The sequence below is a fragment of the Ranitomeya variabilis genome, chromosome 5, assembly GCF_051348905.1.
Source record: "Ranitomeya variabilis isolate aRanVar5 chromosome 5, aRanVar5.hap1, whole genome shotgun sequence".
Classification (NCBI taxonomy): domain Eukaryota; kingdom Metazoa; phylum Chordata; class Amphibia; order Anura; family Dendrobatidae; genus Ranitomeya; species Ranitomeya variabilis.
Window position 1 is genome coordinate 108,858,540 of NC_135236.1, and position 20,435 is coordinate 108,878,974.

At 42.8% G+C, this 20,435-nt stretch overlaps 1 protein-coding gene across 5 annotated transcripts in view; it reads right to left on the minus strand.

Annotated features, from left to right (window-relative positions):
- The window catches only part of TET3 (tet methylcytosine dioxygenase 3), a 96,182-nt gene that overhangs the window by 69,340 nt on the left and 6,407 nt on the right, over positions 1-20,435 (minus strand). For 2 of the 5 annotated variants that reach the window (XM_077263114.1, XM_077263115.1), the window contains exon 3: positions 8,071-8,124. In XM_077263114.1, coding sequence (XP_077119229.1) covers positions 8,071-8,124 — 54 coding nt within the window. Of the gene's footprint in view, positions 1-8,070; positions 8,125-8,217; positions 8,332-8,359; positions 8,494-8,529; positions 8,623-20,435 lie in introns of those variants that run through there. The other 3 variants (XM_077263116.1, XM_077263117.1, XM_077263118.1) reach the window with 3 other exon arrangements.

Genomic DNA, 20,435 nt, shown 5'->3' on the forward strand with positions numbered 1-20,435 from the left:
CCCGGTATCAAATCTATGGCACAATCGCACTCACGGTGCGGAGGTAACGACCCAAGCTTGGGTTCGTCAAAGACGTCTTGATAATCAGAGAGGAACTCAGGGACTTCAGAGGGAATGGACGACGAAATAGAAACCAAAGGTACGTCCCCATGAATACCCTTACATCCCCAGCTCAACACAGACATTGCTCTCCAGTCCAAGACTGGGTTGTGAGACTGCAACCATGGCAATCCCAGTACCAAATCGTCATGTAAATTATACAGCACCAGGAAACGAATAATCTCCTGGTGATCCGGATTGATACGCATGGTTACTTGTGTCCAGTATTGTGGTTTATTATTAGCCAATGGGGTGGAGTCAATCCCCTTCAGAGGAATAAGAGTCTCCAAAGGCTCTAAATCAAAACCACAACGATTGGCAAAGGACCAATCCATAAGACTCAGAGCGGCGCCAGAGTCAACATAGGCGTCCGTGGCAATGGATGACAAAGAGCAAATCAGGGTTACAGACAAAATAAACTTAGACTGAATGGTGCCAATGGAAACAGACTTATCAAGCTTCTTTGTACGCCTAGAGCATGCCGATATAACATGAGTAGAATCCCCACAATAGAAACACAATCCATTCTTCCGTCTAAAATTCTGTCGCTCGCTCCTGGACAGAATTCTATCACACTGCATACTTTCTGGCGTCTTTTCCATAGACACCGCCAGATGGTGCACCGGTTTGCGCTCCCGCAGACGCCTATCAATCTGAATAGCCATTGTCATGGACTCATTCAGACCTGCAGGCAAAGGGAACCCCACCATAACATCCTTAACGGCATCAGAGAGACCTTCTCTGAAAGTTGCCGCCAAGGCGCACTCATTCCACTGAGTAAGCACAGACCATTTACGGAATTTTTGGCAGAAAACTTCAGCTTCGTCTTGCCCCTGAGATAGTGCCATCAAAGTTTTTTCTGCCTGAAGTTCCAAATGAGGTTCCTCATAAAGCAAGCCCAAGGCCAGAAAAAACGCATCCACATCGCGTAACGCAGGATCCCCTGCTGGCAATGAGAAGGCCCAATCTTGAGGGTCACCCCTGAGCAAGGAAATCACAATCCTAACCTGCTGAGCAGGGTCTCCAGCTGAACGAGACTTCAGGGACAAATAAAGCTTACAATTATTTCGGAAATTCTGGAAGCTAGCTCTATTCCCTGTGAAGAACTCCGGCAAAGGAATTCTCGGCTCAGATACCGGAGCATGTACCACAAAATCTTGTAAATTTTGTACTTTCGTGATGAGATTATTCAAACCCGCAGTTACACTCTGGAGATCCATTATTGTCAGGTGCACACAGAGCATACAGAGATTAGGAGGAGAGAGAGAAAAAAGACTGCAGCAAGGCAGACTGGAGGAAAAAAAAAAAAAAAAAAAATTCCAGCAGACTTCTTATAACTCTCCTTTCTCAACCTGGGTCTTTAACACTTTAGTGGCCGGTCAAACTGTCATGATCTCTGCAGACAGAGATCATAGCAAGCCTATAGAGGGACAAGCTCTCGGAAGATGGAACTATACTGACCATGAACTAAGCCTGCCGCGCAACTAGAAATAGCCAGGTAGCATTTCCTATTTATCGCTAGATGCCCAGCTCTGGCCTAAGACCTAAATAGCTAGCAGAGGGAAATATAAGACCTGGCTCACCTCTAGAGAAATATTCCAAAGAAGACAGTAGCCCCCCACATATAATGACGGTGAGTTCAGATGAAACAACAAACGCAGCAGGAAAATAGTCTTAGCAAATTTGAGGTCCGCTTACTAGATAGCAGAAGACAGATAGTATACTTTCATGGTCAGCAGAAAAACACTAACAAAACACCATCCAGAGATTACCTTAAACTCTGGCATTAACTCATAACGCCAGAGTAGCAATCCCTGATCAACGAGAGCTTTCCAGACACAGTAACAAAACTTCAGCTGTGAACTGGAACAAATAGGCAAAACAAAACATGGACAAAAGTCCAACTTATCTAGTAGTTGTCTAGAAGCAGGAACAAGCACTGAGAGGCATCAGATAACATTGTTGACCGGCAAGAAACCACCAGAGAAATGAGCTTAAATAGCGACACCCACTACTGATGGAATCAGGTGAAACAGGAAAGAGGATGACAAGTCCAATTCCACAAGCGGCCACCGGGGGAGCCCAGAATCCAAATTCACAACACAGAACCATAAAACCTCAATAAAGTCATGACCTTTGCTCTCCTAGAGATATGGCTAGTCAGCAAATGTCTTTTGTGATGGACTCGATATTCATACATCAGCCTCCTGCCCTGCAGCCACTCCACCTGCTCAGAAAACTGCGTACCAGGATGCTCTACTAGCCCAGGCCATAGGATTACCTTGACATAGCTTTGCCAATGTTTTATTTTGCCTTCGAGAATACTAAACTTGAAGGTGTGACCGCCTATAAATTCTCTTTGTCTCTTTAAATGAACTTTCTCTCCTCCTCCGGAGCCACACCTGTTCATACAGACCGGTTGGGCAGGTCTACCTGTGCTGCGAGCGCATGCATGATCTTCAGCTGTCTTCCCTTTAAAAGCCAGCTGATCTAGAATGAGATTTTAAACAGTTTTCTAGGCAAAAAAAAAAAGAACATAAATCACCTTTAAAATAGTAAATTCGCTTTTCTAAAGTCCCAACCACATGCTTCCGATTCCGTGCTTGACACAGGACAGCATTTTCTGAGAAGTGTGTAAAGGAAAGGGGGGCTGACTGCTTGCTTCAATAACTAAGCTACTGCCCTTATCAGTCACTCCAAAAAATGGAGAATGGGGCTGGCTTAGCTATGGTCATGAGCAGAAAACGCTGTTTTGGCGTCAAGCAGGAGACTCGCAGAAAATCAGTTGAGACCTGGGATAGAGCAGCTACTTGACAATGTGGCACTAATAGAAAGTAATCCATGATCAAATTATACATGAAGCCAGAGACTGATTGGTCATTTGTGGTATGTGATATGGTGTTGTCCAAAATGAAAACAATCACAACATAACAGTGAATGACAAGTCCTTCAGATTGAGATACAAGATGACTTGAGCTCCATCTTCCTATTTTCAGAAAGATCATTAGTTCGTAAAACATAAGATGGGTGAGATTGGAAAGTGTGAAGAATACGCCATCCTTATCTAGGATTCTTTCCAGCATTTTAGCATCTTGCTAAAAACCCAAGAGCGCCATTGTAAACTGCTTTGCCAGTCTTGCCACCAAGTGAGAAGAATACTTTCCTATCAATTAGAAGAAGCTTGATTCAGTAGAGCCTAGTAGAGCCTATATTAGAGTCCATGAAGATGATAACATGTGGCCACATTCACATTATGGCCAAGTTAAGAAGACCCAACTTAATTATTGAAACAGTGAAACTCTTGCTGGATATAGAGAAATTCTTGACAAAAGTAAACATGGCTGTAGACATTAGATGAATATCAGCCAAACTTGACAATTTCAAAAAAACTGTCCGACCACCTATTGTATATGGTGGTGCTCTAACGTTTCCGTGCAGCAGATGGTGGAGAAAAGAAAATTGGGACAAGTTGGATTTAAACATGGTCAATCCATTATTCTCAAGAGAAGATAGGCCACTTCCAGGCATGTCCTAAGGTGCCCTTACACCTGTCAACTGTAGCCGTAAAAAAAAAAAAAAACCCACAGACAATCAGCAATATACCAGCCAATCAGTAGTCATTTAATAGGGTATATGGCTAACTTAAAGGGAACCTGGTACGTCATTTTTAGCATCTAAACTGTCCCCGGTACATTGTTATTAATGCAATGTGCATCACGAACATGTTTTTTTTAATTACAAATGGCGCTATAATTATGTGCAAAAAGCACTTTATACAGTTAGATCGTACCTGCTCATTTAGTCATAGGGGTGTGTGCTTCATTTTGTTTAGGCACGGTTGTCGCGGCCCATGCAATTTGAATGATGTTTCCGGGGTTGTGACGACGTCCCTCTTAACCGCTTTGCAATTTTGAGTTTCAGCAGTGTATCGTGGAGCCCCGTTTGCACAATGTCGAGCGGGGAAAGTCGCTTGGAAACCTGCTCATCACGGCACATGCGTGCCTCCACGATACACAATGCGCAAGCACGGGATTTCAAAGTGGGTTCAAGTGACGACGGCGCAACCCTGGGAACATCATTCAAATTGCATCGGCGGCGACAACCATGACTGAACGAAATGAAGTACACCTCTATGACTAAATGAGCAGGTACAATCTAACTATATAATGTGTTTTTTGCACATGATTATAGCGCCGTTTTAATGAAAAAACGTATTAGTGATGCACCGAGGACAATTTAGATGCTAAAAATGACATGACTTCCCTTTAAGTACCGTAATTTTTGTAAGCAGTAGAAAAATGGCAAAGTTTCCAACTGAGAGAAGATCCCATTTACCTGTTCTTTAGACAAGTCCAGAGACATTGCAGGCCCTGGTGGAATATTTAGACCATGTAGGCTGCTCACAGTAGCACAAGCAACATGTGGCCTCGTGTTGTGTTGAAAAATGTCTCTTGGGACAGTTTGGAGAAATGGCCTTAATACCACTTCCACAAGAAACTCAAAGTAACACGGAGTTGTTAGTATACCTGGAGCGAAGACTAGAGGGGTCCTAGTACCATATATTATGTCACCCTGCACGATTATCCCAGGAGTAGGACTGGTGTGATGTTCCCTCATGAAGGCCTCTTCATGGCGTTGCCCGAGCGGTTTCCTCAGACTCAAAGAATGGCGTGTAGTAATTCATTATGTACTGCTAGTGAAATTAGATGTCACTTACCATTCCAAAGGCGTCAAACAATGTATAAACAAACCATCAGAAGGCGTTTGCATGACATTAGACAAGAGACACGTCCAGCTACAGGTGTGCCATTGATCACACGCCACCGCTCTCAAAGGTTATCTTGGTTCAGGGCAACATGGCAATAGAGGTGTATTCTCTTCAGTGATGAGTTCAGTTTCTGTCTTAGGCATAATGCTGTAGATTGGACCACATAGGCAACACCATAAAATGGCCTTCTTGTGAGAACATGATAGTGTCCCAGGAGCCATATTTCACCATAACACAAGGCCTTCTGTTGCTCATGCTACTGTGAGCAGCCTGCATGGCCCAAATGTGCTACCATGGCCTTCAGCATCTTCAGACTTGTCTCCCATTGAGCACATCTTGGACATTATTAATTAGCAATTACAATGGAAGCAGCCAACAGCAGATTTTGATGATTTGCACGCCAGTGTGCATTCAGTGTGGCAGACCATTCCTCAGACAACTATTAAATAACCTCATTGATAGCAGTCAATATGTGCAAGTGCAGGGATTTCCGAACGTGACACTCACTTATTTGAAAATTGTGACAATTTTCTCTTCACTTGCATATCATTAACAAATCTATCCATACTGGGAGTTCCACAATGCCTTGACTTTTTCTTCTTGGAGTTGCAGTTTCAATGTTGAGGTGTGTAGGAAGGATATATGCAAGATACTGGAGTATGTTACAACTCCAGTTTTAGAAGAGGTAAAAAAAAATAACTACATTCAAGAGGTAAGAACACTACCATCGAATTGGAGAAAAATAAAAGATCTTTCAGGATTATGTATTATTTTTTTTTTCTTTTTTAAAGAAGTCAATACAATAAATGTACGAATATGGTGTGAACTTTTCTATAACTGTCACTTTCACAGATTAATACTTGGCAGCAGAAGACGGAGCACAACTACCTGACTTTTCGTATCCTTGCATCTCAGAGGTGGGGTCAAATGGCTCATTATTTGCCATTAGGCATCTGCATGAAGGTGTAGACACCTTGGTGCTGTTCAGACTTGTCCTGTGCTGTAGACCGTAATCAGCAGTGAGACAGTTGCTGTGTTTTCCCAGCCCTAGAGACACAACAACTGCTGCACCTTCCTAGTGTAGGAAGAGAATAGGCTAGGCCGACATTGAGACCAAGTATAACGATCCCGCAAAATCAGTAGACAACCCCAGTTGGAGCTGAATTTAGAGCCAGTTGCAATTAGAGTCAATTCTTTGTGGGACAATTCATGAATATCTCAATCCACTTTATTGGTAATTTATCAGGGGTGTGCACATGTTCTGTATGGTCACAGAGTGGGCCCAAGGAACCCAGTTCGATATTGGTTTCTAATATTCTATTTACAAAGTCGGATCGAGTAACAAAGGAAAAGCAATGCAAGATTGTTCTACAATTTTCCTATACAGTAGAAACTAGACGATACGCTAACAAAACAATTATGTATTCGATTTATTCGATTTGGCACTTACAGGAAATTGTGGTATTTGCCCCTTCCTGCAATTTCTGACCTTTAACGGTTAAAGTCAAGTGCAAAGCATATAAAGCAGACCAAGGCGAAGTTTTAGTAGAGCAACGTAAGAAATTGTATTAACATTATCATTTCCGTCTTGTACAGCACAAAGGCCAGATAGGAGCCTAAATGTTGGCGCGTCGCTCCCCTGACTTGCAGAGAGCACTATTGATTATACCGGTACGTTGCATCACGCCGTGGACGCTGCAGCACACAACTTTTTCTCATCTATTATCTTTTCGCAAGTGGTGGAGCTCATTCTGCAGGCAGTCGTAGTTTTGTTCCTACAGTAAATGTGTGCAAGCGGGAACTGCGTGTTCTCCGACGATGTGACGTGTGAGGGATGCAATGTTTGTAAACTAAAGAGACACGTGACTTGGGGATCTATGACTCCGCCAGAGACGAGGAAAGCGAGATGTGCCTGCCAGGAGAGGGGCGGTGAAGAGAGGTTTCCTAGAAAGAAGATGAGGCCCCGTGGTTTCCGCACGGAAGGGAAAAGCAGCAAACAGGTAAGCGCTACAGCTAATTTTAAATGTTCGGCCTATTTCTGGTGCCACCTGTTGAAGGCATTAACCCCTTACACATGTAGGCAGGGTATTTAATCCCTAGCGGTGAGGATTCTATTATATGTGCCACGAAGCAAGCCATGAGCGAATGTAGTCCTGTAGTCTGGCTACGATCTCATGGAAGGTTTGCCTCGGCATGCGATTCATACATGTGCCCCTCTTTTACGCTCTTCCTGTACTATATATACTACTACACATAAACCACAACTACTCATAGCTGAAAGTGAAAACAGACTCCCCGGTGTCAACATGAGATACGTGGTTACAACCCGCATAGATTTACGGTCCAGTCAACGCTTTTGGCTTGGTCATATATTCATAGGGTACTTAGTTTTTGCCATTACTATGCCCAGTATCGAATACCGCCATAAGATCGGAGACATAAAAGTATAGTACAGGAAAGTAACTGATGTGTAGTCCTTACAGGGGTTCTGCGAGGTAAAGGCATGATGAAGTAATGAGCGGTATGCATGAGCAAATAGTAGAGTAATCATAGAGATGACTGGAATTCTACGTGGCCCTACTTGTCCCGCTCTGTTTGTGAGTGGAGCTCCACATGTAATGCAAACAGAGGGGTAACCACCAATTCTGCAAATATGAGCAGGCGCGATCAGCGATAGCATGCACAATGCCGAGTCAACTTTGCATATTCTATGAGGCGGCACGGGTGATAATCTAAAAAAGCAGAAACCCATCCATGACGCTTTATAGGCAATTTTTTTTCCCTCGAACAGGGAAAACCCCAAACTCGCCGTTTTACCATTTTATTAAATTTTTTTGCATAAGTGGATACGGACCACTCACACAACACGTGTTCACGATAGACACCAAACGTCACGCCACAGTTAAAGGGACACACATTCCAGCCTACTTGGCACAGACACAACACACACTTCCCTTTTTCATCAACGAGTTTAAAACCCTTGTTCAAATACAAAATAAACCCCAATATGCAGACAGTGGAAAGTGAAACATTAAATGCAAAAGGTAATGCCATCCCCCCCCTTCTCCTTTACCGCCAAGTCACTGTACACATTATATATTCTTAACAATAGATCTTTACAACCTTTAGGATCAGTTTGTCGTTAGACATATTCTGTAACGTGAACATGCAAGATGTGAATTAAGGGGTTAACCTGTACTTACGGTCACATTCGGCACTTGCCCATTCGGTGGTATTTTGGAGCTGTCCTTTACAACCTGTAAAGAAAAAAATAATAATTAAAAAAAAAAAAAAAAATGATGTAAAGTTCGGTCCAGTAATGTTGTGGTATCACAGGCGAGATGTCGTACCCCTCACACACTGCGTCTGGGAGAAGGGATCCTTGGCTGGGTGCCGGCTGCAATGATATTTAAATGATAGGTTTAGCCGGCTAACCCAAACCACGATCTCTAGGCGTCCTTAGCAAATGTGAACGACAGACAAAACAATAACCTTTTGTTTTAAAGGATCTGGCGTCGGTATAGAAAACACGGATGATTACCAGCAGCCATTTTAGGTCTACTCCTATAAAGACACTGGTGCATTGGCTTTTTTTTTATGAACTCCCTCCCTCTCTTCTGCCAGACGCTGGGATCATTATCATAAGACAGAGTTCTTAGTACCTCTCCTACCCCCAACACATGATATGTGACATGCTCCCTCCCTCTCTCACTTGCAGTAGTAGGGAGACCAAGGCACATAGAGGGTGGGGAGTGGGTGGGGGCTGGGTGCTGTAATGCTGGATTTTTTTTTTTTATTTTTTTTTCAGATCTTAACAGGGCGAGCAGACCATGTGGTTTCTCTCCCAGCAATTCGAGGCTGCTGGAATCTGCGGACTGGACTACAAGGAATGAATGACGGAGCTGTCAAATGGGGTTTTTAGCTACAGACATCACTTAGGGCTCTTGTGCGCGTACGTGCAGAATATGTTGTGCCTTTAATGCCAAAGGTATCCTTTTTCATATCATAGGTTTTGCACTTACACAAGTGATTACCGGTATAGCATTTGCCTTATTCAGTAATGTCATGGTGCAACACTACACGGATATGTACATGGCACACGCTATATCTATGAGCATAACCCATCCATAGCCGTCACCGCACCTTGACAATTTTACCAAAATCCTACTCATGCACCGCTTCCATCTACTACACTTACCCAGAATAAAGCAGTGAGATGAAACATCTTACTTTTATGGGAGTTAACGGTATTATTATTATTTATTTGTATAGCACCATTAATTCTATGGTGCTGTACATTAGACGGGGTTACATCAAAATACAAATATCACTTACAGTAAACAAAACTAATATGACAGACTGGTACAGAGGGAAGAGGACTCTGCCCTTGCGGGCTTACATTCTACAGTATGACAAAAGCGATGCGAAGGAGTTAATAGACCAGACTAGACTGTAGAAATGAGGCTATCCTCACTATAAAACTTTCTTCTGGAAGCAGGAGACGCCAATTCGCTACTAAAAGAGTTAACTTTTGTGGGTGGCGCGACCAAGCCTTAAACTCTCAGGCAGAGCAAGCTCTTTAAACTGCGGAAGTATGTAACCTGTGAACTGCCAATTCTGACAGCATGGCGTTTACAGCGTTAAGCCATATATTAAGAAAAACGAGAATAAAAAACAGGAAACCCCTCTGCAAAAGGATGTTCTGGGTGTGTTAGACAAGTAGCACCATCTTCTCCAGGAAGCCAAAAATATAGACTTGTGGCCATGTGTTCGCTGGCACGCTTTCCACATACCGTAAATGAATAGTCTCCGGAAGATCGGCTACACACACTCCAGACTTATCAATATGAAACTGAAGGAGAAAGTCGGGATGACCTAAAATGAACCAAAGTCTAAAATGGAACCTGCTTGTAACGTTTCACGCATATGAATTGTGTGCGCCGGTTTCTTTAAAGGAGCGATGCAGGAACGTGGTAAGAACTCTCGCTAGGATCGACATATGCAAGAGCACAACCGCTTTAAGAATTTATTCGGTAGTAAGAGATCATGATGAAGTAGTGGGTCGGATTTCTCAAGCAAAACTACAACTGTAAAAAAGAAAAAAGGGACACAAGGAACATTTTTCTGAAACGTATTAAAGGGCTTGCCTTGGAAATCATTCGCCTTGTATGACCTCTGCCGCTGAATAGGTAACATTGCAGAAAGTCCTTCTAACATGCAAGTTTGGATTTCAATTAAGTGAAATTTAAAACATGTGAACTGATGCCCTGATAGGGGTAACACATACCACATCTGATAAGCCTGTCCCAAACCCTGCCAGCTGTGGACTCAAGTCTACCAGGGAGTCACCCAGAGTAAACATGCCCATACACCTTACAGCCATAGCAGGAGTTCACTTCTGGCCAAAAGCCATCTTTCGAAACTCCATCATACACATGAAAGTGTGGCTATGTGTGGCTTTATGGAGAGAGCAAGAGTTGAAATTGCTGGACTTTAGAGTAATGCCCGTAAGACCTTGATAGAAAGCACACCCTACTTTCTAGTTACAGAAAATAATTGTCCATGTCTGTCTGGCATGTCCAACTTAGCATGGACTTCTCTAAACTCAGGGGAATGTTGAATTTCTTTACAGTCAAGGAAAAGCTAACAGCCATAATATTTCAGAGAATCTATGACCCCTGTACACTTTCCGCATAATAAGATCCAACCACCTCTCACCATGTGCCAGTTGCCTTTATTCATTTTTTTTGGCAAACCTTATCCTTTTTACCCCCCAAACCCAACTGCCCAAATGTTAAACTGTTAATGTAAACGCTTTCCCCACCACAAGTAAAAGTCGACATGACCCTCAGGATTCCAACAGGTTAAGTTTCAACAGTCTCCTTTTGTGTTGGCAGCTAATGAATGTATATGGGTTCATTCAGGTCTCATCCAAATATTCAAAATAGGTAATAGTGCTTTTTTTGTAGTAGGTCTTCACAGATATACTTTGTCTAATCATGTTCAAGATCTTTGATACAGATTTCTCCACTTGAATGAATCCACCAATATGAGCCAAAGTAAATATCTGGCCTCCTTTATACAGCCCCAAATGCAGATACGTCTATAGTTGTATATGGTCTTAAAAAGGAATCGGTCATCCGGTTACAGTAACTAAACTGGTGCCAGCACATTCGGTCCCTCCTAACCATCCATTCCATGCGCTCTCCAGCATCTTGACATACAAAAGGATCTTTATTCATTGCCATTTTGTTTGGTATTCAACACCAAGCGGCCCTATGGGCGTATATGGACCAATCTCTGTTCCTTGTGTAAGCTAGCTAATCCGGCCCCATCCAATGCCAAACTAGTTCACTACAGGTGCTGAGGTTGGTCCTTACATGCCCAAGGGATGACTCTGTGCCGAGTACCATGCAAGAGACCAATGAATAAAGAGCACTTTTAGAGGTATGCTAGGATGCAGGGGCACACAGAATAGCTCATTACCACCCTAATTAGGAGACAATTTACTGGCAACAGTTTAATAAAGGGAAAACTGAGGACAGGTTCGCTTTAAGCGAGGCAGAAGGCAGCCATTGATAAGATCCCCTTTACAGCAGATGCACTATTATAGACAGAGTTGAGTGAAATGTTAAAATATAATCCACATCAAGCTCTCTAATAAACATATAGTTTACAGAGTAAAAAAGTAAGCAACTGCAACAGTGGATACTTAGAATTTCTTAGAAAGTCTCCTTTGTGTAGAGATGAGCAATTCCTGGCTGATGTGCTACTTGCTAACACTTGCTCTTCTAGGTTTCTGCAATTTTAAATAAAGCCTCAGCCTAAGTGCACAGTTATCCAAAGGCAGCTGTACACAGGATCGCACCTTAACCCGACCGAACCACAAACATGCATGTATGTCTGTCTGCCGTGGCATAGGTTGGGTTTAGAGGGGTGTATTTCCAGTGTGCTGTTCATGTGATTTACAGACAACACATAGACCAATCATAGCCCATGTCCTAGTGCCCATCAATGATTTTCCTCAAAAACTTTTGTCCATGCTCTTCTCAGGTCCCGCCCGTGTTCCAAGTGCTTTCCAGACTAACCAAACTGTGCAAACGTGACAGGTCCGATTTTTCAATGGCCTTCTGAACGTGCATGGATTTAATTTATAAGGACAAATATAAAGAATATTGCCAATACCCTTTACCTGCAATATAAACAAAAGCATTGGACTGCCGAAATTCAATATGACCAATTTGCTTCCCCCCCCAAAAAAAATATCTGCTGTTGTTGGAAAGTCAAAAGATGCTGATTTACATGAGATCTGTAGAAAATCCTGTTGAAATTACGGTGATGAGTAGCCAACTTTTTACTCCATCTAATCTATTCAGAAAATGTCATCAGTAGTGGTCCAAAAGCTTAGACCTTGACTGATGACCAGAAAAAAGAAAAAAAGGAGTCCCCCAATTGTACAGTACCTTTCATTAGCATTGCCAATGGCAGTTTCAAGCCTGAAGCTAAAATATTAACTGTCCAAACTTTCTACATGAAAAATGGAGAAACCCTTTCATCCACATCTTCTCCATTTCCCTAGTTTAAAGGGAACCTGTCACCTGAATTTGGCGGGACCAGTTTTGGGTCATATGGGCGGGGTTTTCGGGTGTTTGATTCACCCTTTCCTTACCCGCTGGCTGCATGCTGGCCGCAATATTGGATTGAAGTTCATCTCTGTCCTCCGGAGTACACGCCAGCGCAAGGCAATATTGGTCCCACCAAATTCAGGTGACAGGTTCCCTTTAACTTGTTAGACACAGACAAAAGATGGTCATACACCCTAGACTTCTGTCAACTGCACTTGGCTTGCTCAGCCAACAGCATTCTTCTAGATTTGTCCCATTAACATGCAGGCTTGGTTCAATGTATTTTCAGTGGGAGAGAAATAAGCTGCTGCCAGATACCTTTGGTTGAGTTTAGCCACCCCACCTAACAAAGAGGAATTTTGCCTGTTGAAATCTAAAACTCATCCAAACCTATTTTTTCCCCATTAGATGATTAGCAGGTTTGGATAGCGTACATCTATGTATGGACATTAACACATCAGGCTTAAATGCAAGGTAAAAAAAAAACATTGAGGCCACGATTTATCAAGATTAGAGTTGTTAACACTGGTCTTAATGAGGGGGTGTGCTGGAGTCAGACGCTCTTGATTCACGGACAGGCACATTCCTCAATGAATCAGGAGCATCTGACAAGTGGTGCTTGTCTCATTTTGCTCCTCACCACAAATCTTATTCCAGCCCCTTGCTTTCATGAGTTTGACAGCCAAGGTCATCAAGGTCTCAATTTACGACCGCAGCTCTGCCCACTGTGTCAAGAGTTGGGTAAAAATACAAAAAAACGTCATAACTTGCAAAATTTTAGCGCAGCTTCTCATTGTGCCAATTCTTTTGTGATTTTTCAAAGCTTTTTACATCAGAATTCTATGGACAAGCAGCAAACAGAACAGTGCACCAGGGGTACTTGATATACGCCCCACAAATATTTACAGCACATTCTTACCCAACAGATAAGAAAAATAATTTTGCAGATAATTTTATTATTCTTCTGTGTATCCACCATAAGAATAAATGGATAATACAGAGATGCTTCATCAGATGCACCCCAAAAATTATGAGTGACCACAAGAGTGCTGGCTTTACTGATTGTACTTCTCTACCCAGTAATACCAAACACTGCATTAATATGAAGGAAACAGAAGATCACAGCAACTACAAGCAAAGCTTGAACACTTAAAACTGAAACAATACCTTGGAAATTAAGAGCCAGTATTACAGCACATGACCGCCACTGACTGGATGCACCGATCATGTGCCGGCTGCTGGTAAACAAACACCAGGGACAGTGCGTGAACTTCCGGGCTGGAGATGGTCAAACACTAAAGCTTTCAAGTGACTTTGCTAAAGATGTGTCATTCTCAATTGGTTAAGAAGGTTTCCACTCTGGGTGACAAGGACATAAGTAAAAATGACAAATCACTGATCGATCAAGGTTTTGATCTGTTACTAGGACTCAACACTTTTTGGACAGAAGCATACATCTATCTTTTAAATAAAACACAACAGCACCCAACACTGACGACAACGATATCAGGTCAAGTTTACGAAAATTTTCAAGAGGAGATGTGCACATGTAACTATATGCAGATCAGTACTATTAAAGAATCAGGTGGATTTCCATTTTGTCCCTTCTCTATGCTGACTACAGACTCAAGGATTAGATTTTGTGCTCAGTTTTTAAATATACCATTTCCTCTTTATGGTTTTAAATCAGTAAAGACAAGTATTATAGAGTTCCTAAGTTTCCAGGAAAAATGACCAAAGTTCAATAATTCCTAGCCCTGGACATTATGTTTACATAACTTCCCATTGCAGAGTATCCACATTCAGGAAGTGGTCCTGCTCGGCCCTTATTCACGTTGACACATCGTAAAGGTTTTAATACCAGAGGTCAGGACCATCCCAATTTGGGAACACCTTGACGCTGGTGGGATTTGGGTACTGGTAGCTCCACACAGGACAGCATTTCCTGTGCTGGCATGTGACCCGTTCTGTGCTTGACATGAGCTTGCTGGCTCACTAATTTATTTCAATGGCCAAGCTAGCTCCCATCTAAGGCTATGTTCACACGTTCAGTATTTGGTCAATATTTTACATCAGTATTTGTAAGCCAAAATCAGGAGTGGGACAATCAGAGGAAAAGTTGATAGAAACACATCACCACCACTGAATTTTTCACTCACTCCTGGTTTTGGCTTACAAATACGGATGTAAAATACTGACTAAATACTGAACGTGGCCTTAGGGTACTGTCACACATTGGCACTTTGATCGCTACGACGGTACGATCCGTGACGTTCCAGCGATATCCATACGATATCGCTGTGTCTGACACGCAGCAGCGATCAGGGACCCTGCTGAGAATCGTACGTCGTAGCAGATCGTTTGAAACTTTCTTTCATCGCTGGATCTCCCGCTGTCATCGCTGGATCGTTGTGTGTGACAGCGATCCAGCGATGCGTTCGCTTGTAACCAGGGTAAACATCGGGTTACTAAGCGCAGGGCCGCGCTTAGTAACCCGATGTTTACCCTGGTTACCCGGGGACTTCGGCATCGTTGGTCGCTGGAGAGCTGACTGTGTGACAGCTCCCCAGCGACCACACAACCACTTACCAACGATCACGGCCAGGTCGTATCGCTGGTCGTGATCGTTGGTAAATCGTTTAGTGTGACAGTACCCTTAGTCTATATATTGGCATAGATATAGAAATGATACAATAAGCCAGCTCCTTTTACACAGGACATTGATGATATGCTGACACTTCTCTTGCATCAAGGTGGTGGAGCTGCTGAAACCAGAGTTGGGCCCTTAAATTTAAAAGGGACTGTCAGCATATTTAAAGGGGCACTGTCAGCGCTCGGTGCATCATGGAAGGCCAATCCATTAAGTGCACTTTCCCACTTACCGATACTTGTTTTCCCTCCATCTCCACCGTTCTCTGGCTCTATGAAGCCAGAGCTGTCAAAGAAGAGTAGGAAAACAACTAGGTGGAAAGGTGCATTTAAATATTTGGCCATGCAAAGGGTGCGAAGAGCGCCTGTACTTGGTTTGAACAGTCAGTCTGTACCAACAGTCCCATTAATGATCATTACACATTTGTTAATACAATGAAATTCTAAACCTTTGATTATTCTCAAGTGGACAACACCTTTAGTCAACAGTTTCAGGACCAATATATCTACAATGACCGTAATCTGAACTGTCCTATAGTCTTCTTTACAACACATTTGCCAATAGCATACAGTGGTGCCATGCAAGGATGTTTTCCATTGGTTCCACGGCTTAACTTGACTGCAAATGTTAACGTTTCTTAAAAAGACTCATTAATTCCATTCAGAGTAACACGAGACAACGACACATTGATGAATGGTTCCATTGTAAGAAAACGCTCAAGGGTATAAGCTCCCATAATACAATGAAGCTCAATATCTGAGGATTTGGCTCATGACGGTTTTCTAGAGATGACAGGAACTAGAGAAGTACCCCTAGATGAATGTTATATCATCTGATCGTTCATTCCTCATTTTCATGAATTTGGCATTGGTAGCCTATGGAAAGCATGTTCAAATAATTCTGAAATGAAGCGTTGAGATTAGATAGAAATTTCGTAAGCCATGCACCCTGCCTACAAGAGTAGTTGTTTAACTCTTACGGGCCCAAAAGCCTGCTGTGTGCTCCATTTATGCTGGTGTCAGAGGACAAACTTTCCCAGTGGAATCCACCGGGAGCAGTGGCTGCTTTATTCTCTACGCTAATTAGCCATGTGCTCAAAATCTTTGTCCGCTATCCACTACTGGAACACTTCCCATAGCATGTCACTCTGACACCAGCAGTGAGCAGTGTAGTGAGGTTATTATTACGGAGCCTGCAAACCCTAGGACGAAATCAATTAGAATTTTCAAATAGAATCTATGCAACTTTGATCATAGGGCTGTAGATAGATGATCTTTCTAAAATGAGAGTTTTGTCCAAGTTCATAACTAGTTCCTAATTTATTTTTACTACACACTCAATGGAAAATTACTTTTAACAACAAATGTAGGCAATGTAACCACGGGGCCTTTAGTAATTCTGAGATTGGGTTCCTCCCATTCAATAATACATTTAGCAGCTGTACATGACACAAGTGTATCGTTATTTTTGGATCCTCACCATCTTCTTTTCTTCTCTATTAGATTCTATTTTCCAATTAGCAGCTTTGAAAATTTTCATTGCTACTGTTCTTTCATCACCCACATTGATCACCAATTACTACTCACCAATGGATATGAGCATCCTAGGATATTGCACCACATGCCAACTGCAATGCCTATTGTGAGGGTCCTGATATTCCTGCTTTCGGAGTAGATGCTAAATTGCATACCTTTTTAGCTCCCTTTAGACTAGTAGTTATATAGGGTGGCGTCTTTCACCATCTTGGTCATTAAAGTAGCAATGAGAAGTCTCCACGTTAACAAATTGTTGGGCGTCGGGAGGCCATATGGAGCTCAGGAAGAGGTGACCATTACAAATGTTGTGTTTTGATTCTTTCATTAGCATACAGAAGTAAATCAATTTGTGAAAACCACATATAATAGAGCAGCTCTGTCCAATACATATATGTAAAAAAAAAATTGATTTTTAACCCAAAGCTCTTGATCTCAGCCAGGAATATTCCACAAGGTTTCAAACTGAAATATAATTTTTGGACTGTATTTCCAGAAACATCAACTAAATACATACTATTAGCGCTTAAAACCTAAACAAAGGAAATAGGAGAACATTTGCCAAATGTCACTTCACAACTTTAGGAGTTATTCAGCACCTTCACTCACTCACGACTACACCCAAGTCCAAACAACGTTGAGCCACTTCCAAAATATGGAGCTTGGGGCAGAAAGTTTAGATTGCGTAAAAGGAAACAGATGTTCATGTTTGGAATAATCACGTTCCCTCCTGAACCGCTCTGCCAGGGTAATGGCTGAGCCATTAGAAACACACTGGAAAAAAAAAAAAAAAAAAAAACTTGAAAAGAAGTAGAGTGTAATTTAAAGATTTTTCATCTTCCAAAATGATGGCATATCGGTTGATGTGCCATCACTTTATCATCCCAGGTCCTAATCCTGGTATGAGAGAAGTGGCTGGTTTAGAGCTGTATCACCTTCATGGTCTTTCATAGCTAGGTGGCGCTCTACCACCCAGCAGTGCAGGGAACTGCAGTCAGATTTATTAACTACCCATAGATTAAGCAATTCTCTCCTACTATTGGAACATTTCACGTCACATTGCCACATCTGACTGGCTTGGGACTCCATGACAACTTATTGCTTTCCAAGCTAGGTTAGCACTGAAGTGTAACCAGAAAAGAAATAAAGAACTGTGCTTCCAGCAAGCACACAACACTAGGTCACAGTTGTCACTACATGGCTAGTAATATGGATAAAACAGGTACTGACAATTCTTAAAGAGGAGGGAATTAGAGGAACAGTCCTATTTTGCAACATCGTCTTCTCAATCCCACCTCGTGCATCACACAGCTAGTCATCTGCTGCCCCTCCACCAGCAGAACACACAAGGAGGTCATTGTCCCGATTGTTACAGTGCTCTGTAGGTAATGCTGTGCAGCACGAGAAGTGTCCTACAATCTATAAAGACACCCAAAATGTCCTTCATTACTATTAACAAAGGCAAGGAACCAAGAGTCTATTCACTGATTATACTTAGGCGTTTAGGGTGGAACCCAAGATATTTCGATATAATGAAGTCAGTGGAAAGGAAGATTGACATACACTGCTCAAAAAAATAAAGGGAACACTAAAATCCCACATCCTAGATATCAATGAATGAAGTATTCCAGTTGTAAATCTTTATTCATTACATAGTGGAATGTGTTGAGATTGAGAACAATAAAACCTAAAAATTATCAATGTAAATCACAAATAATATATCCCACGGAGGTCTGGAGTTGGAATGATGCTCAAAATCAAAGTGGAAAATGAAGTTACAGGCTGATCCAACTTCAGTGGAAATGCCTCAAGACAAGGAAAATGATGCTCAGTAGTGTGTGTGGCCTCCATGTGCCTGTATGACCTCCCTACAATGCCTGGGCATGCTCCTGATGACTGTCCTCCTGGACAGTCTGTGGGGCAACGTGACGTTGGTGGATGGTGCGAGACATGATGTCCCAGATGTGCTCAATCGGATTAAAGGGAAACTGTCACCTGAATTTGGCAATATTGCCTTGCGCTGGCGTGTACTCCGGAGGACAGAGAATGAACTTCAATTCAATATTGCGGCCAGCATGCAGCCAGCGGGTAAGGAAAGGGTGAATCAAACACCCGAAAACCCCGCCCATATGACCCAAAACTGGTCCCGCCAAATTCAGGTGACAGGTTCCCTTTAAGGTCTGGGAAACGGGCAGGCCAGTCCATAGCTTCAATGCCTTCATCTTGCAGGAACTACTGACACACTACAGCCCCACGAGGTCTGGCATTGTCCTGTATTAGGAGAAACCCAGGGCCAACCGCACCAGCATATGGTCTAACAAGAGGTCTGAGGATCTCATCTCGGTACCTAATGGCAGTCAGGCTACCTCTGGCGAGCACATGGAGGGCTGTGCGGCCCTCCAAAGAAATGCCACCCCACACCATTACTGATCCACTGCCAAACCGGTCATGCTGAAGGATGTTGCAGGCATCAGACTGCTCTCCACAGCATCTCAAGACTGTCACGTCTGTCACATGTGCTCAGTGTGAACCTGCTTTCATCTGTGAAGAGCACAGGGAGACAGTGGCGAATTTGCCAATCCTGGTGTTCTGTGGCAAATGCCAAGCATTCTGCACGGTGTTGGGCTGCGAGCACAACCCCCATCTGTGGACGTCGGGCACACAGACCATCCTCATGGAGTCGGTTTCTAACCGTTTGTGCAGACACGTGCACATTTGTGGCCTGCTGGAGGTCATGCAGGGCTCTGGCAGTGCTCTTCCTGTTCCTCCTTGCACAAAGGCTGAGGTTATATTCTGTTTAAGTGTTCCCTTCATTTTTTGAGCAGTGTATTTTACCCTAGAAACACAAGTGAGTGCTAAATTGGCAGGTTTTAGGGTACACTAACCCTAAAAGTACGCTGAAATACACCAATAATAGTTATATATTTTTCTTGTATTATTCAAATGGATAGCAATGGTTATCCAAATACGTGGGCATGGTGATTGTGCTGGTCTGCAAGGATATCGCTTTGAAACAGGTTGGTGCAAATTATTTTTGGCCTTTCACGCATTTTTTAACAGTCTAATAAAAGTGTCAACTTTATATACTATACTATACTATACACGATCCAAAGTTTCATATTCATTAAACCAAAGCCCCCCCAGCATACACCATAGATGAAAGTTGTCCAAATTCCCCAATTTCGGCAGGATTCCCCAACCATCTGATGCGTATGGGCACCATTTGACATGTGGCGGTGGCGTTAAGGTAGGGGGGGGGGATGGTGTGATCTAATGGATCAGTTATTTGGAATTTCAACGCCTGATACTTTTGTTTATAGTTGTAAACAGCTGGCGACAGAGCTGTCTGACGGCAGCTTTCTCTTTTCTCCCCTGTTGAATTATGAACACCAAGATGAGGTGTGCACTCATTTATATTGGAAGTCAGAAGAGATAGCCATTTGCCAAATGATCGTTTGGCCACAAGTAAGAAAAGCCATCATGCTCCCAAAACGCTATTATCCTGCAGATATAAGGTTAATGAAATGGCCGCCTTATGAAAGCAATGCTAATAGGTGGCAGCAGTTTTCATAGATGTGTACCTGGTTCGGCTACAGCCACTGCTCCGTATGCTGTGAGTAGGAGCTGTAAGCATGCCCCGTCACTTTGATTGTCAGCTTGCTCTGCAGCGCATATGTGCAGAGCAAGTTGTCAAAAGTGCCGGGACATGCTTACAGACACCGGGACATGCTTACAGCTGCCACTCACTATGTACTGAGCAG